Source organism: Leuresthes tenuis, unplaced genomic scaffold (assembly GCF_036924035.1).
Source record: "Leuresthes tenuis unplaced genomic scaffold, fLeuTen1.0.hap1 SCAF_18, whole genome shotgun sequence".
Taxonomy (NCBI): Eukaryota; Metazoa; Chordata; class Actinopteri; order Atheriniformes; family Atherinopsidae; genus Leuresthes; species Leuresthes tenuis.
The window spans coordinates 484,252-505,707 of NW_027325372.1; the positions used below are offsets into that span (position 1 = coordinate 484,252).

The window sequence follows — 21,456 nt, forward strand, 5'->3', positions numbered from 1 at the left end:
TATATGAAAAACCACACTGAGTTGCAGTTTTTAGTAAAATTCAGTCCATTTGGGATTTATTCCCACACATGCAGGTGAAAAAAAAGAGAAATCTGCTTTTGTACTGAAAACTGGTTCAAATGAAGCAGGTAACAGTCGATTTTACCCAGAAATCTGCATCAGCGAACACACACTCAGTCCCCTTATGAGCAGATTTCCTCAGTTTGGCGGACTCAGTGCGCACGTTCGTGCACGACTCAGGTTTGGACAGAAGTGTTTCAGCTCAGGACCAGATCTGGTTGAACTGAACCATTGTAAAAGAACAACTGTTTCACATTCCTGTGCACGGAGGATCTTATCTATCTTCTAACTTCTGACAGCCTCATTCCACACGAGGAGCCTTTATTTTCTTCCTCTGAGGTTTCGGTTTCGTCTTGACTGTTTCCACCTGCACCTTAGACATGAGCAGGGTGTTCTGGTGCAGCCGTCCAACACAAACACATTAAACAGTCGGTCCACAGAGGAGAGCAGGAGCCTCAGGCCCTCCAACAGAAGCAGGAGGTGTGAAACAAGACACGTTGGAGGTTATTCTGAGGCACATTTCTGTTCTTTTTCTGAACTGCTGCCTCACACAAACACTCACAGTCAGTCTCAATCCTCCCTGACACTGAAAGTCCTGCTCTCGTAAACCTCTGTCCAATTCTCCAGGATGACACGGTGAGCAGGACAACCCACACCTTAACGCCCCATAATAACCACACATCAGCGGCATGGAAACTGCTGACCAGACAGACAGCGAACAGATAAACGGGAGAAAGGTTGAACGGTGTGAGGATGAGAGACATAATCACCGTAGGATTGTCCTCTGATACAGAATCTCTTCTGGGAGCTCTGTTTCGGGAACACTTAAATCCCCACATGGAGCTGAAGATGCTATTCAGTTCAGTTTTATTTATATAGCGCCAAATCCCAACAAATGTCACCGTAAGGCAATAATAATACAGTCCAATTCAAACCAATCAGAGTCTTTATGTCTTTAAGACAGGCTTGTAGTCTGACCAACCTATTGGTTTCATCTGGTTTCATAGATAAGTACAGCTGAGTATCATCAGCATAACAATGGAACTTTATACCATGCTGTCTAATAATGTTACCTAATGGAAGCATGTATGAAGTAAAAAGAATCGGTCCAAGCACAGAACCCTGAGGAACTCCATGACTTACTCTGGTGTGTGAGGAAGATTCTTCATTTACAAGAACAAACTGAAATCCGTCAGATAAATATGACTTAAACCAGCCTAATGCAGCTCCTTTAATCCCAATAGCAATACCTGTTGGTCTCAGGTAGAACAGATTTGTCTCAAAGCTCAGATTTCAGTTTCAAACATGTTTTAATAAGGTTTCGTCAGACAATGTTAGTGATCCAAATATACAGGCAAAAAGAGTTCTGCCAGACTGGATATGATCAGACTGATATCATTGTTCCAGGGCTGGATTCAGAGCCTTTGCTAAAGTTATTCACAGTAAGAAATACATCAGTCGGCTTTAGAGAAGCTGAGTTGTTGTAAAATACAGCAGAATCAGAGGTTTGACCTCCCTGCTGGGTCAGATTCATACTTCACAACATTTACAGCTGGCAGCAGCAGGAAAACACACTTCAAAACATCATGAATGCACCTCTCTGCATCCACAGTTCCTAACTTTTAACAACCCGCTTTCAAGATTAAAGACGTGTTTTCACTCCCAGGCAGCATTCTCATTCCTTCATTAAGTGTTTTTGGTCAAATGAAGCCATTTTTCATGATGAACAGAATGGGTTAGAAGTAACTGGAGACCCAAACAGGGAGCTGCAGTCAGTTTATTATGCAGCCCATTTCCTTCTGCTAATATCCAATTAATGGGCCCATTCACTGCCATTCCTTACTGTTTCTCCATCACCTGATTTGTTGTGCAGCACATTTTTCTGCAGTTCTTCACTCTCAGTTTCTCAGACATTACGAGGGACAGATTTACAAACACAATGAAGAAGATTTATGCATGTGTGTATGCTACATCTTTTAGATTTCTACTTTCTGAGAGCAGCAGCTGCAGGTTAACTGGGCTTCAAACTGCTGGTTAGTGTTCAGACTCACCTCCAACTCTCAAACCTTTTGCTCAGTTGGCAGCGACACACTGAGCTGAACCTTTTTCAAAAGTGATAAATAAATCAGACAGTTTGTCTTATTATAGTCTGCACGGTGTTAGATAACCTGTTCCCCTGTAGAGCTTCTTTTCTCCGACCTTTGTGGTCTTTCAACTGATGTCATCAAAGGACTAATGTACAGGTTTTATATGCCATTAAAGACGCCTCATTCGTTTATATGACCCCAAAAATATCACCATAATGTGACAAAAGTCAGTGAAAACTTCCCCCTGCTTTGAGAAGAATCTGACTCGTGGATGTGTGAAATCTAAACTGACAGTAGCATGTGACCTCTGGATCCTCATCAATGAGGAAGAGGAGAGAGAATTAAAAAAGGAAGGGTTGTAAAAGGAATCTGGGCATAAGGAGGACGCTCTATTTTTAAGGGGATGTGACACATTACCGCACATTTTTAACTGAATTCATAAAAAAAACATTCGTCACATTTACTGTTGAAACATCAGGGTCTTAAAGGGGAACTCCGGTATTTTTAAACCTTATTTCTGGCATGAAATACGTTCATCTGCTCACTGAGAACAGTTTGGTGAAAGTCGGCGTCCTTCAGAAGATATTTAGATAACTGGAGATCCATATAACGGAGTGAACGGGGCTTAGAGGATGCAGCCTCTAAATAAGGCATTATCTGTCTTTATTTCACCAATACTTTAAGAAGAATGAATGAATGAACGTGTGCTATAGCTCTGTTAGCTCATAGCTCTGTTAGCTCATAGCTGCTGTTAGCTCATAGCTGCTGTTAGCTCATAGCTCTGTTAGCTCATAGCTCTGTTAGCTCACAGCTGCTGTTAGCTCATAGCTCTGTTAGCTCATAGCTCTGTTAGCTCATAGCTCTGTTAGCTCATAGCTGCTGTTAGCTCATAGCTGCTGTTAGCTCATAGCTCTGTTAGCTCATAGCTCTGTTAGCTCATAGCTCTGTTAGCTCACAGCTGCTGTTAGCTCACAGCTGCTGTTAGCTCATAGCTCTGTTAGCTCATAGCTCTGTTAGCTCATAGCTGCTGTTAGCTCATAGCTCTGTTAGCTCATAGCTGCTGTTAGCTCATAGCTGCTGTTAGCTCATAGCTCTGTTAGCTCATAGCTCTGTTAGCTCATAGCTCTGTTAGCTCACAGCTGCTGTTAGCTCATAGCTCTGTTAGCTCATAGCTCTGTTAGCTCATAGCTGCTGTTAGCTCATAGCTCTGTTAGCTCATAGCTGCTGTTAGCTCATAGCTGCTGTTAGCTCAGAGCTGCTGTTAGCTCATAGCTGCTGTTAGCTCATAGCTCTGTTAGCTCACAGCTGCTGTTAGCTCACAGCTGCTGTTAGCTCATAGCTGCTGTTAGCTCATAGCTGCTGTTAGCTCATAGCTCTGTTAGCTCATAGCTGCTGTTAGCTCATAGCTGCTGTTAGCTCAGAGCTGCAGTTAGCTCATAGCTGCTGTTAGCTCAGAGCTGCTGTTAGCTCATAGCTGCTGTTAGCTCATAGCTCTGTTAGCTCATAGCTCTGTTAGCTCAGAGCTGCTGTTAGCTCATAGCTGCTGTTAGCTCATAGCTCTGTTAGCTCATAGCTCTGTTAGCTCATAGCTGCTGTTAGCTCATAGCTCTGTTAGCTCAGAGCTGCTGTTAGCTCATAGCTGCTGTTAGCTCATAGCTCTGTTAGCTCATAGCTCTGTTAGCTCATAGCTGCTGTTAGCTCATAGCTCTGTTAGCTCATAGCTGCTGTTAGCTCATAGCTCTGTTAGCTCATAGCTCTGTTAGCTCATAGCTGCTGTTAGCTCATAGCTCTGTTAGCTCATAGCTCTGTTAGCTCAGAGCTCTGTTAGCTCAGAGCTGCTGTGTTGTTGTTATTGGGGGCTATCGGGGGGCTTATGGAGGGCTTTCTACACACTCGTCTAAGTCTCATTCTTCTTCTTCATGTTTTACTGTGTTTTTAGTGTCGTTTCATGGGTTGAACTGGACTCACCAGGCAGACTCGTGGACACGTTGACCTGCGTGTAGAACCTCTTGCTGGGCAGCAACTCAGACACGCCGTTCAAAGCTTCTACTGTGAAAGTGTAGTTGGTGTTTGGGAGAAGATTGACCACAGTCACCGTTCTCTCCGTCAGGCCGAGCTGCTGCGGCACGAAGCCGACGCTGGCCCCACACGGCTCACACAGCCGCCTAACGCAGCGGCGGCACCCCACGCTGTAGGCCAGGTCCATCCGGCCCCCGGTGTCAGAGGGAGGGGACCAGTCCAGGATCAGCGTGGACTGCTTCAGCGTGTACACCAGGTCTCTGGGTGGAGAGGGCGGTCCTGTGAGAAAAGCAAGTACATCATTCATTTGGTCCAGTGATTCAAAAACAGATACAACATGTGAAACCTTTTTGTTGGAAACCTTAACACTGAAATACACTCCTGATCCAGGAAATACTTGGAATTTATATCCAAAGACACACAAAGATCCAGCTGTGTTTGGACACATAAAGTCATGTCTGACACAAAGTGGAGCGACCGCAGGTCAGTGTGGATGACTTTAGAAAAGTTTGAGGGTTGGATTAAAGCAGCTGAGCTAAAACTAAACGTTAAACCTGATGTGCAGCCTTCAAAGAGCCCAAAAATGTCTCTTCAGCTGATAAAACAGCTCAATGTGGATTCAAATCTTTTCCTCTTTCTTAAGGACATCACTTTCAGATCCTGTTCATCTGCTGGAGATAGTTTTTTAGGCCTGACACTTCTTCTTTTGTCCTCCACTTGTCCAGTTTCCTCAAATGTTTTAAGGACACACTGCACACCATGCTGAGATATGCCAAGTTTTCAGCTAATAGCTCTTTGGGAATCACCTTGTTGCTGCAGAAATCCTATTTTCTGTCTGTCAAACTGTGTTTTCTTTGCTGTTTTTCATAGATGCAGCTAAAGAAATGGGAACAAATGATGTGTCTTTGTGACAGGCTGCTGGTAACAAAGTGCCTAAAGATCCAGTTTAAAATGGCTTCTTTGCTAAGTTGTCTGTTCTGTGTCGACACAACACTGGTTCATCCCTTGAGTTAGGAGCCTTTTTTCTGCCTGAAGGGTTCAAAGGTCAGAGTTAAGTGGCTGAAAAAAGAAAAAACACTGAAAATGCTCAGGAACAAGGACTGAAGATGAGGGAAAAAGCAGAAAATGTCCAAAGAAAAACCCTGAAAGAGCTTCAGGAAGCTGCAGAACTATTGATCAGGACACTTTAAAGGTTTCAGAAAGCTGCAGAACTGTTGATCAGGACACTTTAAAGGTTTCAGAAAGCTGCAGAACTGTTGATCAGGACACTTTAAAGGTTTCAGAAAGCTGCAGAACTATTGATCAGGACACTTTAAAGGTTTCAGAAAGCTGCAGAACTGTTGATCAGGACACTTTAAAGGTTTCAGAAAGCTGCAGAACTGTTGATCAGGACACTTTAAAGGTTTCAGAAAGCTGCAGAACTGTTGATCAGGACACTTTAAAGGTTACAGAAAGCTGCAGAACTATTGATCAGGACACTTTAAAGGTTACAGAAAGCTGCTGAACTGTTGATCAGGACACTTTAAAGGTTTCAGAAAGCTGCAGAACTGTTGATCAGGACACTTTAAAGGTTTCAGAAAGCTGCAGAACTATTGATCAGGACACTTTAAAGGTTTCAGAAAGCTGCAGAACTGTTGATCAGGACACTTTAAAGGTTTCAGAAAGCTGCAGAACTATTGATCAGGACACTTTAAAGGCTTCAGAAAGCTGCAGAACTGTTGATCAGGACACTTTAAAGGTTTCAGAAAGCTGCAGAACTGTTGATCAGGACACTTTAAAGGTTCCAGAAAGCTGCAGAACTATTGATCAGGACACTTTAAAGGTTTCAGAAAGCTGCAGAACTGTTGATCAGGACACTTTAAAGGTTTCAGAAAGCTGCAGAACTGTTGATCAGGACACTTTAAAGGTTTCAGAAAGCTGCAGAACTATTGATCAGGACACTTTAAAGGTTTCAGAAAGCTGCAGAACTGTTGATCAGGACACTTTAAAGGTTACAGAAAGCTGCAGAACTATTGGTCAATACACTTTAAAGGTTACAGAAAGCTGCAGAACTGTTGATCAGGACACTTTAAAGGTTTCAGAAAGCTGCAGAACTGTTGATCAGGACACTTTAAAGGTTTTAGAAAGCTGCAGAACTGTTGATCAGGACACTTTAAAGGTTTCAGAAAGCTGCAGAACTGTTGATCAGGACACTTTAAAGGTTTTAGAAAGCTGCAGAACTGTTGATCAGGACACTTTAAAGGTTTCAGAAAGCTGCAGAACTATTGATCAGGACACTTTAAAGGTTACAGAAAGCTGCAGAACTGTTGATCAGGACACTTTAAAGGTTTCAGAAAGCTGCAGAACTATTGATCAGGACACTTTAAAGGTGTCAGAAAGCTGCAGAACTGTTGATCAGGACACTTTAAAGGTTTCAGGAAGCTGCAGAACTATTGATCAGGACACTTTAAAGGTTTCAGAAAGCTGCAGAACTGTTGATCAGGACACTTTAAAGGTTTCAGGAAGCTGTAGAACTGTTGATCAGGACACTTTAAAGGTTTCAGAAAGCTGCAGAACTATTGGTCAGGACACTTTAAAGGTTTCAGAAAGCTGTAGAACTGTTGATCAGGACACTTTAAAGGTTACAGAAAGCTGCAGAACTGTTGATCAGGACACTTTAAAGGTTTCAGAAAGCTGCAGAACTGTTGATCAGGACACTTTAAAGGTTTCAGAAAGCTGCAGAACTGTTGATCAGGACACTTTAAAGGTTTCAGGAAGCTGTAGAACTATTGATCAGGACACTTTAAAGGTTTCAGAAAGCTGCAGAACTATTGATCAGGACACTTTAAAGGTTACAGAAAGCTGCAGAACTGTTGATCAGGACACTTTAAAGGTTTCAGAAAGCTGCAGAACTGTTGATCAGGACACTTTAAAGGTTTCAGAAAGCTGCAGAACTGTTGATCAGGACACTTTAAAGGTTTCAGAAAGCTGCAGAACTGTTGATCAGGACACTTTAAAGGTTTCAGAAAGCTGCAGAACTATTGATCAGGACACTTTAAAGGTTTCAGAAAGCTGCAGAACTATTGATCAGGACACTTTAAAGGTTACAGGAAGGTCTGGAATAAATGAGGCTGATCAGGAGTTTCTGTATTTATTATCATTCTCTTTATTACTTCATGTTATATAATTTGAGCTAAATTCTCATAAATGATTGGTGTGACTGTGGAGGAGGCTCTGAGGGAACATAAAGTTGCTGATTTGGATCAGCTGCTGATCAGCCTATGAACAACAGAAAGTTATTGTAAAATACTAAAGAAGAAGAGCACAGAGCCTGTGTGAAGGATGAACGCGTGTCACTGGAGCTCAGCTCCCTGCTTGGTCTGCAGCAGCTGATTCATCGTGGGATTGTCCACGAGGTTCTGTTAGTTCCTGATGAGTTCCTCTGGTGACGTGAGCAGTGCACGACTGTCTGCCTGTCCAGAGAAATCACTTGGCTGTATCAGTTGACTGACTTATACTTCTAATCTTTCTGGTTAAATAAGCTGAGCTCCAGAGTGCATGAAGTCACATTATGTAACCTGTTTAATTCCCAGTGGTGACTGAGCCGTTACAAACCGGCAGCATCTCTATGGTCAGATAAAATAATCATCTTAAATCCCAGCACACAGCGTTGCAGCTGCCTGTTTCCGAGCACATCACCAGATTCACTGACATGGTTTCAGTTACTTCTCTGGGTGCGGCTGCTGGAAAAGTTCATTTTGTGCAAACTTAAGGTCATGTTCTGGAGCTGTTCAACCTTTATTCAACACACAGGCGAAGACAAACAGGAGCGGTCACCAATCTTCCAAATCCTCATTCAGAGAGGGCTTAGTTTAATCTTACCCACCTGTTTCTTTCTTCTTATATCCGTGCTCTGCTGTGTCGTAACAGAGCCTCTAAATCGATGCTTTACAGAGTTTAAAGGTCGCATTATTGGAGGAATGAAGACGGCCGTTGGCCTTGAGTACGATGGTGAGATTACAAGTTCAGTTTGCCCTCCATGTCACGATAATCCTGTTTTATCCAGGATTTATCTGAAAGAAACGATTGTTTCTCATGGGAACATAAAGAGATGGAACACGTGCAGTTGATGCTGGGATCTTGTAGGTGGTGCAAACGGCGGTCTGAGGACAACACACACGGACTGGAAATGAGGCTTTGGAAAGATGCTATGATCTGTTCTGCTGGGCGGGTCACATCCTGCACTCTGCCTGAGGAGCCAGAGGCGAGCTGCCACGAGGATCTGGTTTGATGTGGAGTTTCTCTTCATGAGTTTAGCTGTCAGTAAATAGCTTCTACCGTGTTGAGTTGTGTGTTTGATGCAGCAAATGAGAGCCAGAGGTGCGTCACTGCGGAGGACTGTGCACAGGAAGCTCGGGTCCATTAAAGCCCATGAATCTTATATGTGCGCTATGTGTGTGCATGTGCTGTGAAATGAATAAGTGAAGGTGTGCTGCTCTGTTGCACAGCACAGCTGAGTCCCGCTGGCAAACAGTTACATAAGAGCACGCACACACACAGCTGGGCCTTTACATCACATCTCTGGCTACTTTATCCCATCTTCCTGTTTGAGCCACTCTGGCTACAACTTCCCTCCTTTGCTGTCTTTCACTCCTGTCTTCCTGTGTGTCCTCTGCTGCTGCAGCACGCTGAACAAAAAGTCCTCTCCGGGTCGAACACGGTACTAAACTGAACTAATGAGTGTACAGTTTCTTCCTGTTCAGGCTCCTCTTGGCTTCCTGCGTGTGTCTGTGTCGTGGATCATGATGCCCAGGTTCTTCCTCAGTGTTTAATGTGTAAATCAGAGGTTCTGGGAGGTCCAGTGGGTCAGGTGACAGCTCTCTGAACATGACCTCAAATTGGGACAAAAGCTGAACAGCTACCAAACAGCTGTTCCTGCACACCTCCCTCTGCTGATTCTGAGCGATTATTATGAACGCTCTGATTAACAAATGAACGCCTGAATTAATAATGCTCTGTTAGATTTTATCCAATGAGCTCCGGAGGTGCAGAGCGGGACATTTTCTCAACTCTGACCCATCAGAACTGAAGCTTCTGTGTGCTGCACGACCTTCTCAGGCACAGCGCGTCGTGGTGAGGACGAAATGAAGCTAAAGAAGCTCCCCTGAGGAAAAAGTACTGTTTGGAGGGTCTCTAAAATATTTACTCATGATGAAAAACAGACCTGCAGCGGGGGGGAACGTGACAGTAAAAAGTGTTCATTGATATGAGTTCACATGGGGGGGGGGGGGGGGGGGGGGGGGGGTCACTGCAAATACAGCAACTTTAAGTTTTCATTATTTTAACATTTTACTTCATGTGTTCCACCTGAACGGGGAAAGATCATCCATCGAATTTGCATAAAAGCGTAGATATTCACAGGAATGTGAATGAAAAGTGGAATTAATACAAAAAATGCTCCAGTTTTTCACAGTGGTTAAAGAATACAGCGAAGAATAAAGTGTTAGAGATAAATATAAAGTTAAGAGAATAAATACGAGCAAAATGCAAAGAAAAACAAAGATATGAGGAAGCTGAGCGCTTCAGGGAGAAACTGCCCAGTTTTATAGTTACTTTAGATGGTATTTCCTGGGATTCTGGTCCCTGGGCCCAGGGAGGAACCTTGGAGCTGCAGCTCGGGACGGGGATTGGATCAGAGAGAAGTTTCAGTGCAATCTGTTGGCTTCCTTAGCGAGGAAACTTTTTAAATCGGTTCTGCATGAATTGGACTCATTTAGAAATGAATTAATTGGATTATAATTGTATTACAATGAATTGGACTCTAATTGGATTGAATTGGACTATCTTTAAAGTGCCTTAAGATGACATTTGCTGTGATTTAGTGCTTTGTTAATAAAAGTCTACTTTCAGTGGTTCCAAACTGGACTCAGAGTTTTTCCGCCGCTCAGTTAGAAATATTTATTTCACAGAGTGATGTCATGGCTCCTTCCTTTACCGCCACCATTTAAAACAGACATCAGCTGGGAAGGAACGATGAATAAAAACGCAGCAGTTTGTTCTTTCAGCAGAAGTGTGTGGATTCAGAGACTCAGCAGCAGCTTCTGACTCAGTGTGAGGAATAAAATAAAATTCCTCACACTGAGATAAAATAAAATCTCTGGTATTATTCTTTAATTGCACAGATAATACACTGCACATACCCAACCTCATTCATCTGGAAAAATCTCTCTTTTATTCCTTTAATTCATCGAACGCTCTGCTCCTCCATCTGTACAGCGCGCTGGATTAGCCGAGGCCACGGATCATCGTAATTACTCAATCAATAGTGTAATTAATGTGATCGTTAGGCTGCTCTAAATGTTATCACACAGGGATCAGAGTGCTCTGCAATCGATATTGTAATTAAACCTCTCCACTGCAGCCACCATAAAGGCTGCTTTGACCACAGACTTCCTACAACATGCGACCACAGAGCTGGATGTGTGCGCTCCATGCAGAGATCAGCAGGGCTGCACAGGTTTGTCTCAGTGGTCGCTGCGGTGGAGAGGAACGGCGTTCATGTGGGAGAACGGGTGAGAAAAAGAGGTGAGGGATGAAGTGTAAGCAGCAGGGATGAGATTATAAAGTTTGGAGGACAAAAGGATGAGATTTCAGTTTAGCAGTGCGAAGAAGAATAGAGCGATAACACAGGAAAGGATGGAGGAGGGACAGGGTGAGGAGGCAGTGGGAGGCAGTGGGAGACAGTGGGAGGCAGTGGGAGACAGTGGGAGACAGTGGGAGGCAGTGGGAGGCAGTGGGGGACAGTGGGAGACAGTGGGAGACAGTGGGAGAGAGTGGGAGGCAGTGGGAGACAGTGGGAGGCAGTGGGAGACAGTGGGAGGCAGTGGGAGGCAGTGGGAGGCAGTGGGAGGCAGTGGGAGACACGAGGAGACAGGATGGAGTCAGACGGGTCCAGTGAAAGCAAAAAGGTTCTGTGGAGAAATGACGGAGAAGAGGAAAATAATGCCAGCTGGGCAGATGCAGGGTGAAGGGGTGAGTTAAAGGTTAAAGGTTAAAGGTCACAGAGAGTCTGTGGGTGGTGCCGACCGTCTTCATTAAAACTGGGTTTGATTTCTATTTCAGATGTTTTTGGTTAAATAAAAGCATACATGCTGGTCTGCACTTTATGTTGCTGCAACAAAGTACCGGAGCCGGCCTCATCTTAACTGAGCTTCAGAGCGCTGAAAATTACATCCATGCATGCATTTTCTTTCAGGGTGGCGGGTGGCGGGTGGGCTGGAGCCGATCCCAGCATCCGCTGAAAATTACTGTTACAGAAGGACCCCGAATCAGGAAATAAAACGATGTGCGCCTGCTTTTTATTCACCAGGGTTCAGCCCAGGAGGGGGGTGTGGGGTGAAGGGCGGGTGAAGGGCGGCCAAATGAGACCCGGGGTGAGGAGGAAGCGAGGGGGGGGGGGGGGGGGGGGGGGGGGTCACACAGAGGTGAAGGTGACAGAATACAGGGTGAAGGGCGGGTGAACCACAGACTGATCTTTATCTTAAAGAGGCGAACAGTGAAGTGATGGAAGGCGTTCAGAATAATCTCATTACGTGTGCACGGAGCGGACGGGTTGTCCAGCGGAGTCCTGAAGTGGTCTTCCTCACACACACACACCACAGATCCCTCCTCCTCTGCAACGCTGTTGGCTGGGCAGGGGAAGCACTCCTGCTGCCTGGAGGACATCTTGTAGGAGCCTGAGGGGCACGCTGAAAGAGAAACACACCTCATCAGAAAGCTCAACCTGCCTCCTGAAAGCTCACAACTGTCCGAGGAAACAGCTTCTCAGACATCAGAAGTCAGAAAGAATATTTCAGAGGTGAAAACTTCTCCCTCAGGTTTATCAATACCATCAATGATCACCATTGATGTGATGCGTGTGTCATTCCAGGTCATTATGGGTTAATCACACACTTCAGTTAATCACACACTGCTGCAGCAGAGCCATAGAAAACCACAAGCTGAGAGACTAATGATTCAGACTCACTTCAGTGTGTTAGTGTGGAAACACAGAGGTGTGAAAAAGCTCCAGTCTTCCTTTCAGGGAACAAATTAAGATGAATGGAGGAAAAAATAGCAACCAAGAGAATCCACGGGGAAGTACAGAAGAGATAAAAGATAGGATTAGAGGAGAAAAGTAAAGACTTTGCTTAAATCCATCCAACAAACACAACTGTCAGATTACATGTGATCAGTGACATTAAAGGATGCTGCTGGATGGAAGCAGCTCACTGAAAACCAGCCACAGATACGTCATGTCGCTGCTGCTTTTACCCCCCTTTATCTGACAGTTTCTACCAAACCTCACTTCTTCCAGGCAGAAGCCTGAGAGGTTTGTTCTGTGTTCTGAACCATGTTCACTGCTGTGACTCAATCTTTTTCTTCTTTTTTGTGTTGCTCTGGAGACACTAACATGTTTAAATCAAGGATCCTCAAAATCCATCCATCCAGCAGAGGAAAATCACCTTCCTGCCCGTTTTAAAGAAGCTAAAAATATTTCTCCCTGCACACCTTCGCTCAGAGAAAAGGTGAGACGTGGGTCAGCTCTCAGGCTTCCACACTCTGAGCTGTTGTCCAACTTCTACATGTGAAAGAGGCCATGGACAGTGGGACTGTGGGCAAAGGTGATAAGCAGCTACGACCCGAAACGCTCACCCCACAGAACACACACCTCAACAGAAGAGGCGCACACACACGGGCTCAGAGCAGGTTATCCGACACCTGCCTGTACGCAGTTTCATTCGCAGGTGATAATGGGTGTGAAATCTCTGCAGGTCCACGTTAACAGCTCTCTGATGCAGCCGTCTCTCCTACGCTTCACAGCTCTTCCCTTCTCCTTCTGTCTCTTCCTTTAACTCCTTCCTTTAACTCCAGTTTAAACCAGTCTGACCTTCACAGGGAGTTTTTCTGTCCTGCTCGGAGCTTTCTTTGGGAGAAGCTTTTAATTGCTCTGGTGATTGATGGGTTCTTTCCACGTCGGTCCGTGCAACTGATCTGAATACTTATCAAAGGTAAGACTATTTGAATAAGTCAATATAAATATGGGAGGCCATCACTTGGCTGGAGAGCTGGGCACAATAATCACATTAATACAGCAGAGCATCTGCCAGCTGAATATCAGAGATTCAGACATATTAGATCCTGCTCCATTCAGATTCTGTCCTCTGTGATGGACCCTGTGATGGACTCTGTGATGGACTCTGTGATGGACCCTGTGATGGACCCTGTGATGGACTCTGTGATGGACTCTGTGATGGACTCTGTGATGGACCCTGTGATGGACCCTGTGATGGACCCTGTGATGGACTCTGTGATGGACTCTGTGATGGACCCTGTGATGGACCTGTGATGGACTCTGTGATGGACCCTGTGATGGACCCTGTGATGGACTATGTGATGGACCCTGTGATGGACTCTGTGATGGACTCTGTGATGGACCCTGTGATGGACTCTGTGATGGACCCTGTGATGGACCTGTGATGGACTCTGTGATGGACTCTGTGATGGACTCTGTGATGGACTCTGTGATGGACTCTGTGATGGACCCTGTGATGGACCCTGTGATGGACCCTGTGATGTTCCTGTGATGGACCTGTGATGGACCTGTGATGGACCCTGTGATGGACCCTGTGATGGACCCTGTGATGTTCCTGTGATGGACCTGTGATGGACTCTGTGATGGACCCTGTGATGTTCCTGTGATGGACCTGTGATGGACCCTGAGATGGACTCTGTGATGGACCCTGTGATGTTCCTGTGATGGACCTGTGATGGACCTGTGATGGACTCTGTGATGGACTCTGTGATGGACTCTGTGATGGACTCTGTGATGGACCCTGTGATGGACCCTGTGATGGACCCTGTGATGTTCCTGTGATGGACCTGTGATGGACCTGTGATGGACTCTGTGATGGACCCTGTGATGGACCCTGTGATGTTCCTGTGATGGACCTGTGATGGACCCTGTGATGGACCTGTGATGGACCCTGTGATGTTCCTGTGATGGACCTGTGATGGACCTGTGATGGACCCTGTGATGGACCTGTGATGGACCCTGTGATGGACCTGTGATGGACCCTGTGATGGACTCTGTGATGGACCCTGTGATGGACCCTGTGATGTTCCTGTGATGGACCTGTGATGGACCTGTGATGGACCTGTGATGGACTCTGTGATGGACCCTGTGATGGACCCTGTGATGGACTCTGTGATGGACTCTGTGATGGACTCTGTGATGGACTCTGTGATGGACTCTGTGATGGACCCTGTGATGTTCCTGTGATGGACCTGTGATGGACCTGTGATGGACTCTGTGATGGACTCTGTGATGGACCCTGTGATGGACTCTGTGATGGACCCTGTGATGGACTCTGTGATGGACTCTGTGATGGACCCTGTGATGGACTCTGTGATGGACCCTGTGATGGACCCTGTGATGGACCCTGTGATGGACTCTGTGATGGACTCTGTGATGGACCCTGTGATGTTCCTGTGATGGACTCTGTGATGGACCCTGTGATGTTCCTGTGATGGACCTGTGATGGACCTGTGATGGACTCTGTGATGGACTCTGTGATGGACCCTGTGATGGACTCTGTGATGGACCCTGTGATGGACTCTGTGATGGACCCTGTGATGGACTCTGTGATGGACCCTGTGATGGACCCTGTGATGGACTCTGTGATGGACCTGTGATGGACCTGTGATGGACTCTGTGATGGACCCTGTGATGGACCCTGTGATGGACTCTGTGATGGACTCTGTGATGGACCTGTGATGGACCTGTGATGGACTCTGTGATGGACTCTGTGATGGACTCTGTGATGGACCCTGTGATGGACTCTGTGATGGACCCTGTGATGGACTCTGTGATGGACTCTGTGATGGACTCTGTGATGGACTCTGTGATGGACTCTGTGATGGACCCTGTGATGGACTCTGTGATGGACCCTGTGATGGACCCTGTGATGGACTCTGTGATGGACCTGTGATGGACCTGTGATGGACTCTGTGATGGACTCTGTGATGGACCCTGTGATGGACTCTGTGATGGACCCTGTGATGGACCCTGTGATGGACTCTGTGATGGACCCTGTGATGGACTCTGTGATGGACTCTGTGATGGACTCTGTGATGGACCCTGTGATGGACTCTGTGATGGACCTGTGATGGACCTGTGATGGACCTGTGATGGACCTGTGATGGACTCTGTGATGGACCCTGTGATGGACTCTGTGATGGACTCTGTGATGGACTCTGTGATGGACCCTGTGATGGACCCTGTGATGGACCCTGTGATGGACTCTGTGATGGACCCTGTGATGGACTCTGTGATGGACCCTGTGATGGACTCTGTGATGGACTCTGTGATGGACCCTGTGATGGACTCTGTGATGGACCCTGTGATGGACCCTGTGATGTTCCTGTGATGGACTCTGTGATGGACTCTGTGATGGACCTGTGATGGACCCTGTGATGGACCTGTGATGGACTCTGTGATGGACTCTGTGATGGACTCTGTGATGGACCCTGTGATGGACCCTGTGATGTTCCTGTGATGGACCTGTGATGGACCTGTGATGGACCTGTGATGGACCCTGTGATGGACCCTGTGATGGACTCTGTGATGGACCCTGTGATGGACCCTGTGATGGACCCTGTGATGGACCCTGTGATGGACTCTGTGATGGACCCTGTGATGGACTCTGTGATGGACCCTGTGATGGACTCTGTGATGGACCCTGTGATGGACCCTGTGATGGACTCTGTGATGGACTCTGTGATGGACCCTGTGATGGACCCTGTGATGGACTGTGATGGACTCTGTGATGGACCCTGTGATGGACTCTGTGATGGACCCTGTGATGGACCCTGTGATGGACTCTGTGATGGACCCTGTGATGGACCCTGTGATGGACCCTGTGATGGACCCTGTGATGGACTCTGTGATGGACCCTGTGATGGACCCTGTGATGGACCCTGTGATGGACTGTGATGGACTCTGTGATGGACTCTGTGATGGACCCTGTGATGGACCCTGTGATGGACTGTGATGGACTCTGTGATGGACTCTGTGATGGACCCTGTGATGGACCCTGTGATGGACCCTGTGATGGACTGTGATGGACTCTGTGATGGACCCTGTGATGGACTCTGTGATGGACCCTGTGATGGACTCTGTGATGGACCCTGTGATGGACCCTGTGATGGACTCTGTGATGGACCCTGTGATGGACTCTGTGATGGACCCTGTGATGGACTCTGTGATGGACTCTGTGATGGACTCTGTGATGGACCCTGTGATGGACCCTGTGATGGACTCTGTGATGGACTCTGTGATGGACCCTGTGATGGACCCTGTGATGGACCCTGTGATGGACCCTGTGATGGACTCTGTGATGGACCCTGTGATGGACCCTGTGATGGACTCTGTGATGGACCCTGTGATGGACCCTGTGATGGACCCTGTGATGGACTGTGATGGACTCTGTGATGGACTCTGTGATGGACCCTGTGATGGACCCTGTGATGGACTGTGATGGACTCTGTGATGGACTCTGTGATGGACCCTGTGATGGACCCTGTGATGGACCCTGTGATGGACTGTGATGGACTCTGTGATGGACTCTGTGATGGACTCTGTGATGGACCCTGTGATGGACTCTGTGATGGACCCTGTGATGGACCCTGTGATGGACTCTGTGATGGACCCTGTGATGGACTCTGTGATGGACCCTGTGATGGACCCTGTGATGGACTCTGTGATGGACTCTGTGATGGACCCTGTGATGGACCCTGTGATGGACTCTGTGATGGACTCTGTGATGGACTCTGTGATGGACTCTGTGATGGACTCTGTGATGGACCCTGTGATGGACCCTGTGATGGACTCTGTGATGGACCCTGTGATGGACCCTGTGATGGACCCTGTGATGGACCCTGTGATGGACCCTGTGATGGACTCTGTGATGGACTCTGTGATGGACCCTGTGATGGACCCTGTGATGGACCCTGTGATGGACTGTGATGGACTCTGTGATGGACTCTGTGATGGACTCTGTGATGGACCCTGTGATGGACTCTGTGATGGACCCTGTGATGGACCCTGTGATGGACTCTGTGATGGACCCTGTGATGGACTCTGTGATGGACCCTGTGATGGACCCTGTGATGGACTCTGTGATGGACTCTGTGATGGACCCTGTGATGGACCCTGTGATGGACTCTGTGATGGACCCTGTGATGGACCCTGTGATGGACCCTGTGATGGACTCTGTGATGGACCCTGTGATGGACCCTGTGATGGACTCTGTGATGGACCCTGTGATGGACCCTGTGATGGACCCTGTGATGGACTCTGTGATGGACCCTGTGATGGACCCTGTGATGGACCCTGTGATGGACTCTGTGATGGACCCTGTGATGGACCCTGTGATGGACCCTGTGATGGACCCTGTGATGGACTCTGTGATGGACCTGTGATGGACCCTGTGATGGACTCTGTGATGGACTCTGTGATGGACCCTGTGATGGACCCTGTGATGGACCCTGTGATGGACTCTGTGATGGACCCTGTGATGGACCCTGTGATGGACCCTGTGATGGACTCTGTGATGGACCTGTGATGGACCTGTGATGGACCTGTGATGGACTCTGTGATGGACTCTGTGATGGACCTGTGATGGACCTGTGATGGACTCTGTGATGGACTCTGTGATGGACTCTGTGATGGACTCTGTGATGGACCCTGTGATGGACCCTGTGATGGACTCTGTGATGGACTCTGTGATGGACCTGTGATGGACCTGTGATGGACTCTGTGATGGACTCTGTGATGGACCTGTGATGGACCTGTGATGGACTCTGTGATGGACTCTGTGATGGACCCTGTGATGGACTCTGTGATGGACCCTGTGATGGACTCTGTGATGGACCCTGTGATGGACTCTGTGATGGACCTGTGATGGACCTGTGATGGACTCTGTGATGGACTCTGTGATGGACTCTGTGATGGACCCTGTGATGGACTCTGTGATGGACCCTGTGATGGACTCTGTGATGGACCCTGTGATGGACTCTGTGATGGACTCTGTGATGGACCCTGTGATGGACCTGTGATGGACTCTGTGATGGACTCTGTGATGGACTCTGTGATGGACCCTGTGATGGACTCTGTGATGGACCCTGTGATGGACTCTGTGATGGACCTGTGATGGACTCTGTGATGGACTCTGTGATGGACTCTGTGATGGACCCTGTGATGGACTCTGTGATGGACCCTGTGATGGACTCTGTGATGGACCCTGTGATGGACCCTGTGATGGACTCTGTGACGGACTCTGTGATGGACCCTGTGATGGACCCTGTGATGGACTCTGTGATGGACTCTGTGATGGACCCTGTGATGGACCCTGTGATGGACCCTGTGATGGACTCTGTGATGGACCCTGTGATGGACTCTGTGATGGACCCTGTGATGGACCCTGTGATGGACCCTGTGATGGACCCTGTGATGGACTCTGTGATGGACTCTGTGATGGACCCTGTGATGGACTCTGTGATGGACTCTGTGATGGACCCTGTGATGGACCCTGTGATGGACCCTGTGATGGACTCTGTGATGGACTCTGTGATGTTTCAGCCGGTGAGCTGGTTTAACTACGCCGAACAGTGGAGATCTCATCCAGCTGTACCACGATGCTGGTTATCAGCCAGACTCTGACTCTGGATCTGTGCGTTCATGCATCAGATGACCTGCTCTGGAGCAGTTTAGGTTTCCAACATGTTGATACAACCCGGAAAGAAGAAGTAAACCAGCTCTGTGATCCAGAGCTGCACCCGTAGTTCCCTCAGGCTGTTTTTTACAGTCGTGAACCACGAGGGAGAGATGTTCAGCGTGACATTTCCAGGATGCAGCCATGAGGCTTAGCTGTTTAATGTCAGATGTTTAAGCTTAACTTTTATTAGACTAGTCATGGTAACCATGGTAAGTGGACTGGACCCCTGGGGAGGATCAGATAAGCAGCAGAGGGGCCGCTCACACATGGAGGGTCGCTGAGGTCACGTGTGTCACTGAACCACCTGATTCACCAGGGGTCATCTAAGTCATTCTGACCTGTGAGTTGTTTATAAGCCGACACATCTAGTTCAGAACCGAAGAAGCCTTTCAGATGAGAGGTTAAACAGGAACCAAGAAGACGAAGTCCCGTTGGCCTTATTCAGCTCTGAGGAAGTGGAAGCTGTTTGGCATTTCCTGCAGTTGGCCCATCAACACCTGAGCTCAGTTTAAACAGCACACAGACACCAGAGCACACTGGCACCTCTGGCCCAGACCCAGAGAACAATAAGTCCTTCAGCCAAGCTGCAGGCGGCCAGACTGGATTTCAGACGCATCACAGGAAGGAGGAGACTGGACCTTCAGAGCAGGAAAAGCGGGTTTATAAAGAAATTATTTCTACAAATGTGATCCGATCTCAACATCTTTCATCCAGTTCAGCTCAGTACTTTTTAAACCCCCCGCCAAACAAGGCCAAAACCAAAGGCCTCCACAGCTTCTCATCCCCAGCCACACCAGTGCGTGCTCGCTCCTGCATAACGGCGTGTTTTTCTGTAAGAAGCTTGTTATCGACCTTTTAATGTTCCTCATCACAAAGAAGAAAAGCCTCTTGCATTCAGTTCACAGGACGGCCGCTGCAGGACATCACAGAGACACACTCACGTCCTGTCAAACAGCGCCGGATCAGACTCTCTTTGTTGCTGATGCGCCGCCGCCGCCCGCCCCTCTCCACGCCAAAACATCAAGCACCAGCAGAGCCTGAATCAAGGCGGAATTATGCATCCGTGCTCAGAAACAGAAAGGCTTCAACATTTCCTGCCCATTGTGTTTAAAAGCAGGCGAGCCGTGTTGGTGGCTGGCTGCGATGCCGACTTATCTTCGGCATTCAGCACAGACGCACATCTGGCCGGCCCACCTTGGAGGCGTGTGTCTAATGATAGGGGTGTATCAACACAATATGTGCAGCTCAGATAACAAAAGGATCTGGCATCGCTGTTCGAGGGGCCGGCGGCAGGCAAGGTCACGTCCGTCAGAACGGGCCTGCAGCCCATCTGCCGGTGGGAAAACGGAGACTCTCCGAAAGGCTTCCAACTGCTCCTTCCATCTTTCCTGCTTCTACAGGTTGAAGTGGAATTTCAGCAGAGGCAGAGAGGGGGGCAGCTGGCAAACCTCCCATCAATTCATCCATTCATGTGCTGGGGCTCACAGACACACTACCAGAGGGCGTGGAGCCGCAGCGACACGCTGAGCGTTCGCCTGCTGGACGCCGAGCAGAGCAGCGTCTGACAGGCAGAAGAACGGCGGCCGACACCTAATGAATGCAGATCAGAGGCGAATAGATGCAGCATGAGCAAATCAGGAAGCCTCGTCATCAATCCAATCACATTAATGAAAATTAAAAATTCATGGTTACACATTTTCATCACCTAATGAATAAAAAGTAAAAGGTCAAAGAATCTGAATTTCATTGAGTTTATAAATGACTTTAAAAGACTTTCGCCTTTGTGGGAGGAATCAATTTACAGTTCTCCTTTCTCTTCCAGCCTTAAACATGCTCATTAATAAACCATGAAGCACTTAATACACTAGATGTGAGCAATGAATTGTTTCTCTGCCTCCCTGACAGCACACATTAATAAATATTAATAACCCTAAAGGAGGTTTGCTTTGGACTCCTTCACAGAGACTGGGTGGAAAACGGCACTTTTACATCATCAGCCTCAGACACTGCTTTCACTTTCACTCAGAACTGGTTTGAACTGTATATTTTCAGGGAGTGGAACAAAAGAAGGGATAGTAAGAGGGGTGATGGCATGAAGGAGGGATGGAGACGTGATTCCAGCTGCTGGAAATCAATAATTCAGAGAGCTTTAGCAGAGATCGGTGCCCTCTGCTGACTTTAATGCTAATTCTTTCAGCTGGTCGGCTTCGACATCCACACAATAAATCCTCATCTCCATCAAATGGATTTGAAGGTTTCTGTTACTCACACACTCAGGGAGGTGGGAGGGTGGGAGAAAATTCACTGATTGATGCATTAATGTGTGTCAGGATGGGTCAAATTACAGTTGGAAAAAGCCTTTCCAACAGGAATCCACATAAAAGTTGCATAAGAAATTAGAAGAAAAGCACATCGAACCAGAGCAGAAAGATTTCTGGAGCTCGTTCAGGATGAGATCAGTCCTGTGGATCATGACTCATGCTGTGAGAGTTTTC

General features: G+C 47.4%; 1 protein-coding gene across 3 annotated transcripts in view; it reads right to left on the minus strand.

Annotated features, from left to right (window-relative positions):
* The window catches only part of LOC140274926 (ephrin type-A receptor 7-like), a 169,655-nt gene that overhangs the window by 58,961 nt on the left and 89,238 nt on the right, over positions 1–21,456 (minus strand). For all 3 annotated transcript variants that reach the window (XM_072370317.1, XM_072370316.1, XM_072370315.1), the window contains exons 4-5: positions 11,738–11,893; positions 4,116–4,445 (exon numbers count right to left, since the gene is read on the minus strand). In XM_072370317.1, the coding sequence (XP_072226418.1) occupies positions 4,116–4,445; positions 11,738–11,893 (486 nt within the window). The remainder of the gene's footprint in view (positions 1–4,115; positions 4,446–11,737; positions 11,894–21,456) is intronic.